The sequence below is a fragment of the Schistosoma haematobium genome, chromosome ZW, assembly GCF_000699445.3.
Source record: "Schistosoma haematobium chromosome ZW, whole genome shotgun sequence".
Classification (NCBI taxonomy): domain Eukaryota; kingdom Metazoa; phylum Platyhelminthes; class Trematoda; order Strigeidida; family Schistosomatidae; genus Schistosoma; species Schistosoma haematobium.
This window is the reverse complement of record NC_067195.1, coordinates 7,424,725-7,431,113: the sequence shown is the minus strand read 5'-3', so window position 1 is coordinate 7,431,113 and position 6,389 is coordinate 7,424,725. Positions and strand designations below refer to the sequence as shown.

At 36.5% G+C, this 6,389-nt stretch overlaps 1 protein-coding gene across 2 annotated transcripts in view; it reads left to right on the top strand.

Annotated features, from left to right (window-relative positions):
* Positions 1-245: 245 nt before the first annotated feature.
* The window catches only part of COBRA1_1 (Cofactor of BRCA1), a gene marked incomplete at its 3' end in the record, with an annotated part of 29,186 nt that continues 23,042 nt past the window's right edge, over positions 246-6,389 (top strand). The window contains exons 1-5 of one of the 2 annotated variants that reach the window (XM_051210286.1): positions 246-361; positions 2,425-2,474; positions 2,518-2,703; positions 2,739-2,894; positions 4,225-4,346. In XM_051210286.1, coding sequence (XP_051070261.1) covers positions 2,457-2,474; positions 2,518-2,703; positions 2,739-2,894; positions 4,225-4,346 — 482 coding nt within the window. In that variant the 5' untranslated portion in view covers positions 246-361; positions 2,425-2,456. Of the gene's footprint in view, positions 362-1,794; positions 1,804-2,424; positions 2,475-2,517; positions 2,704-2,738; positions 2,895-4,224; positions 4,347-6,389 lie in introns of those variants that run through there. The other variant, XM_051210287.1, reaches the window with a different exon arrangement.

Sequence of the window (6,389 nt, the reverse complement as noted above, 5' to 3'; positions counted from 1 at the left end):
AGAATACTGAGAAATGATTTCGGACCTAACTTATTCTCACTCTTTCTTCCCACTAGATCGGGACATCTCAGAGGACATAGCAGGCGAGTAGAAAAGCCAATAACGAACAAAATATCCACGGCATACAGGTTTTCACACCGAGTCATCAATACTTGGAACCTGCTGCCTGAAGCAGTGGTGTCCGCACCTTCAGTTGACTCTTTCAAGAGGAGACTGGACACTCACAGAAGCATACTAGAAAATGAATAACATTGACCGTTGGCCTTCTGTCCTTACTACACAAATCTGAAATCTGAAATCAATGGACATTGTATCGCAATTCCCACTAAAATCGTATCGCCTCGCCACACTGCTTTTTAATGTAAGTTGTGCCTGTTAATTTCTTGAAACGTAAGCGATATGGGATGATAGCTTATGAATCGCGAACGACTGTTTTTGACTTACTGCATGCATGTTTCATCTAATGAATCCATTGTACTAAATTGAATCATACCTTTATTCTTTGTGAAGGTTTTTTGTTGATCAGTAAATATATAATGTATTATATTTTTCACCTAGTGTTAACTCGATAAGTAGCCGTTTCGTAGCGCAAACGCGTGGGGTCGATTTAATGTGAACTTGTAAGTGGGTTTCATCAAAAAGTTAGCTTGTATACAAGTATACTTTAACTGATGGTGTTAAAAGTTACAGAACTTCATGCGGATGTGAGACGAAGTCATTACAAGTGCACTAACTACAAATAAACGATATTGCTGCTTCACATGCATGATTAAAATGATAGTGATAAGTGTATCTAATAGATTCACAGGTTTCTTGAAAATGTTATATAATGCATTCATCACTAATTATCTGTATGACTACTAACGTCATTTATGGCGAGACCTAGTATTTTGTTTACATGTCAATTCTATGAAGAATATAATACATTCCATGTTTGTTCTGCTTAATGTGTGGACTCATCACAGTTTTCTGTATACAACACTTCACATAGTTTGTTACTCGACATTTAAGTATTGTGAACACTTTAAACTTGTAGTTAGTTGGAGAAAACATTCTCAGTTCAAAGTGTATACTTACACTTTATTAGCTTTCTCAGTGAAATTCTGAAAAACGACATGCCACAAACAAAATAAAAGATAGAGGTTTTTGATGTGCCTAAGAGCTGACAGTTAAATGACATCCACTAGCAAAATGTAGTTGTAAATCTTACATTTTGCGAATAATGCTGCAAATTCTGAGATTGCCTTCAGTGGTTCGTTTACATTGATCTACTTTAAATTTTAATTTGTAACCTGGTGCATGAACCTAGATTTAGTTGTCACGTTTCGTCTGATCTGGTGATTTGTTACACTTGGAAGTATACAAATATTTCGAGTACATCATCATTTGAAAGTGTACTAGACTACCTTCTATAATTGACCAGAGCACAGATAAAATTTCCAACTCTGCTAGTGTGGTATTAGAGAAGTATTTAAAAAATGGCAACCTATGAGCTAACTTTTTTTTTCGAAACTTAAATAATACAGACTTTTGTTTTCCGAATCAAATTTAACACTTCCACGTTTCGGTGCGGTTTAATCAGAATGAACTCAGTGAGCTAAAATCTGAAAACAGTGGTTTTGAGTGCTGTTAGAGGTATGAGGGCGCTTATCACTTCCCGGTTGCCCACACCGTGGAAGGGTTCTTTTGAAGGTGCCTGAAAAGGAAATTGGATTAGAGGTGGTCTTAGTGACCAGAGAGCGTGACCGCAGTGCCCAAGAGACAACTGCTTGAGGTCGGTCACATACGACCTTTTTATGGGTAATTTTTGTGCTAGCTCCGTACTTGTTGAGACCTTACCGCCGGAGACGGATATCCGTGGAATAAGGCGTGCATTTTTTAAGGGCCGACCTTTTCTAACCCCACCCCTCCTTGTGGGAAGGTAGCTTCGCTGTCATGCTGGTTGTCTTAAGGAAACACCTTACTGCTGTCACACCTCTGTACAGTCAGCAGTACGACTTCGCCTTCGAACCTTAGGTTTGTTGCTTTTAGTCTTACCGCTCTTCAACCGACCTGTCTGACATGGTAGGACCTTGAGGAACGGTTGTTCCAGCCAGTATAGCTCGGTTGCTTCATCACGATAGGCAAGCCCAACCACCACGTCAAGGTAGCAACAACGGTCGGGGAATCTAGTGATTAGTTCATTTCATTATATTTCCCTCTCACAGTAACACAGTTTTCCTTGGTTTCGACTGACTTCATGTTGTGACAAAACTACTTTCATCATTATCAAAAGTTCATTTTCGACCAGGCAAATATTTAATTCGTATAATTTGTTGCTGATACTTGTGAGAATCCTCAATCTAAAACTTGTCTTATAACCCTCTGCGTCTTATTTATTTTGTTAATTCTTAAGAGTGAACTATACTGTATGTACTTTTTCAGTTTCTATATGTTTAGGGTCAACTATTCTAACAATGGAAACAAAGGACAATGTAAGCCTTGGCATTTTCGCTAACGTATTGCTGACAATTTTAGCCCTCAAAGCCTTTTGTGTTTCCAGTCATGAAAAAGACAATCGAAGACCTATTTACTAAGTCGAAAATTACGAAAGATGATATCGAAGCTTTCCAAGACAAATATTGGGAACAACTTGTTCCTAATTTCAGTCAAGCACTGAAGCTTCTGGATATACACGGAGTTCCAAGACATAATATTTTATGGGTATATAATCTTTATTGTTACTTATCTTTGTTCAGAGCATAAACGATCGCCTTATGGATGCTATTAAGGCTAGAGTTGACTCGAAGCCTGATGATTGTGACCAGAAAAAATGCCAAAAACTCTGGCAGAAGCTTATCAAGACGGGAATAGTGTATATTCATCATCCATATATGCGTTCATTAATTATGCAGGTATGCATTATTTTTTATCTGTCTTTGGAGACTGTTTTATAATATGCTTTTATGTAGCCAGTAAATAGCTCTGAGCATAAGTCTTGTGTTCATCGGGATTTACTAGTTAATGTGTCGTCCAAATATATCAAGAGGTATAGTTATATGAATTTCTTCAAGGATGCAAACAGTTTTCCTTGAGTCTAGAAAAACACTAGTCTTAACTCCAGGTATAAGTCACAACCTCACTTGATTAAGGTCATTCATTATATCAAACCAAGTAGATCACGTGATGGGATTTGACGAAATCACTTTGGAGACAGTGAGACAGCTTCAACATTTAAGTAATTATTATTTTAATCACCCGATATATACCATTGTTAGATACATGGTTATGTAAATTGGTACTCATCCTTGATATTTCCGTCTGTAATCACTACTCATTGTAACTACTGCCTTTAGGGATTTGTCGTTAATGCAGACATTTTTTTGTATCAAAAATAGCAGTACAAACAAATTATGAGGTTCAGGTCGTCTATTTTATTGCTGTTATTGAATATTTTCAACTCACTTCAGGTTATTAAACTGGTGCGGGTAAATAGTGTAATTGTGTCACTTATACATACAATCTAAATGACTATTGAACTAAAAGATCCAGGTAAAATCGATTGCTAAATGTGTGTAATCCACCTACAAGGGATGTGGATAGTAGAATAGTGAAATACTATTTTATAATCTTTCTCGTGTTCATAGTATGATTGTCAGTCAAGTTTCTGAGCGCCGAACTTACTGATACTGTCTTATTATTAATGTTCCTTGAGTTATATATACGGATATATCGTATTTATTATTTATTATTATTATTATTAGAAGCTTTATTCAACATTATATTTTTGGTACAAAATAGAATTCTCAGCATAAAGTATTTCAACAAGTTTCCTTTTCTTATACCTTGATCTATTGTGACGATAAATTTTGAATGATGACCGGTTAGATGTTAGGAGTTCGGTAATCCACATTTGATCAATGTTCATTCGTTTCAATGCATATTGCCAGCCACCATGATGTCGCTGATTGTACCTTTTTGTATCCCGTATAGCGAAAGGTTGTAAATTTTTCATAAACGCGCCTGAATAAATTGTACGCACAATAGACATAATGATGTGCTAAAACAAACAACAAAACAAATAACTTGATGAAATATCTAGATCGGAGGAACAGGTAGCCCAGATATTCAAGCAGGCCGCCAGCTTGTATCGATCGACGCTTCTGTTATAATTGGTACTAATAGTTTTTTGTTAAGATAATCGTGTTTTATGTGATCACTGCTTATCTTCCTTTTGATTTAAAGGTTCTTGGTAAAATGAATTCGATTAAAGAAAGGCATGTCAACCTAATTGTTGACAACAAATATTTATATGATGATGCTCCTTTACCGGTCTTACGTCATATTTGGGTTGCTCATCCTCACAAGTATGTGGTAAATTTTTATTGTTATAAACATACAAGCTATCTGGTAATCAATTAATACACAATCTGATTCTTCATGAGGACAGTTATAGGCTAGGTTGTTAGATGAAATCGTCGACTGGAATGATAAAAATGAAGGCTTATAATTCTCTTCACTTTTACAGACACTTCATGCTAATAAGTGACACTATACATAAAACATGCCTTACAGTAGGGCCTGTTCCCAGATAACATCATATATCTGGTCATGGATACTGTTGTGCATGATTTGACTTAATCTAAGCCATTCGCCTGTCTCAGATTTATGTACTCAGCTTTAATCCAGACTGTTCATATGCGAAATCGTATGCACTATATGATCGTCCGAACTGAGGTAGGTAGAGCGGATTTAGAGTTTATGATTAATGGGATGAATGCTGAGTGTTTTAAACACTTATTCGCTGCCTAGTAGTGACTAATATAATTCATTTGACAGTAAAGACCACGCAGTATTATCTTGTTATTCACAGTAGACACTGTGACTAGTAGCAGAATCCAGGACATGCGTATCGTTCTATTTAAAACTCGTTATCTAGATATATCTGCATTCCAGTGTTGATTTTCAGTCTTGTGCCTCTTGTATCAAATATCAGTATGTTATTCATAGACCTACTGAGTCAAAATAGCCACCAACTTAACAACTATGGTGTTTGCATTACCATTAATATGCGTTTGAATTATCCCTTTGTTGATATTCAGGAATAAATTTTAATCGGTATTTGTTAGCGTTTCATCTTACGTCCATTATCTCGATATAACCATTTTTCCGTAAGTTACTTAGAATAGATGAATGAATCTCTTCGACAGGAAAATTCGAACGTTTGATCGTAATGATATAAGTATTACTCTGGCTCATATTTAACAACCAATAAGTATATGTAAATTATGCCTACCGTTTCTTATTAGTAAATAACGTTTTGTCACCAAATCATTTACTATAAATTGGTTTATTAACTATTAAACTAACCTATCTTGTGATGAAAAACAACAGTAAATTACTATCTTATGGTTTTAATCTTTTGATAACATTGCATATTCTGGTTTTTATTTACTACCGTTCGGAGTGCTTGATTATACAATGTTGCATGATGTGGTTTCGCAGTTATTAGTATTCACAGAAATGTCATCATTACATATTCCATTATTGACTACAGTTGACATGATGATGTAAACCTTTACAGTTCACCAACCCATGGGATTTAATAGTTTTGGTGGACCAATGTGATATTATTTCAATATTTCTATCTCGGCCCTGGTACGGCCAAGAATGGGGAGTTCGCTCTCCCTCTCTATATGCTCTCACATGGCCACGCGTATATAGCCTCTGCCAGGGAAGTCCCACTCATTGCCTTCTCGTGGTGGGGGTGTTGTTTACGAAATTGAGAGGACGAAAAGCGAATGTCCGGCGCTTTAACCGAGTCGGTGGACATACAGAGTCCACCTAGGGGAGTTGGGAAATTCTGATTCTAAACCAATGGTGTACATGGGCTCCAGTATCCTGAGGGAACAAATGGCATATGAACCAATCGTTTGTCGCTGGCTACCATGAGACTGCATCTCCTCACGATGCTCCACTGCCTTGTGGATCAGACCTTTAGGTCAAAGGCTCGAGGTGTAGCCCTCTAAGAAAACCACCTGCTTCGGTCTGGGCACCCGGGCAGTATCACAGCCCTCACACAAATCGAATGATTTATATGGCTCATATCTATTTGGTGCCTCCTTGTACCAATATATATGTGTTAAAATAAATAAAAATAAATAAAAAAATAATTTTAATGTTTCTATCAGTCAGTGATAGTTTAAATTAGCTGAATGACTTTATGCATGTTGCAAAACTGATTCTAATCTAACAAATAGTATGAGTTTCGTTTTACGACTGATTTGGTCACAGAAAAATGGATAATTTAACGTTCCAGCTCATTATTTGTCTCAAATATAGTCTCTAAAAACTGACGATTATCGCTACATAACCTTGTGCTCTTGTGAAAAACAGGGGTACTTCCTCCA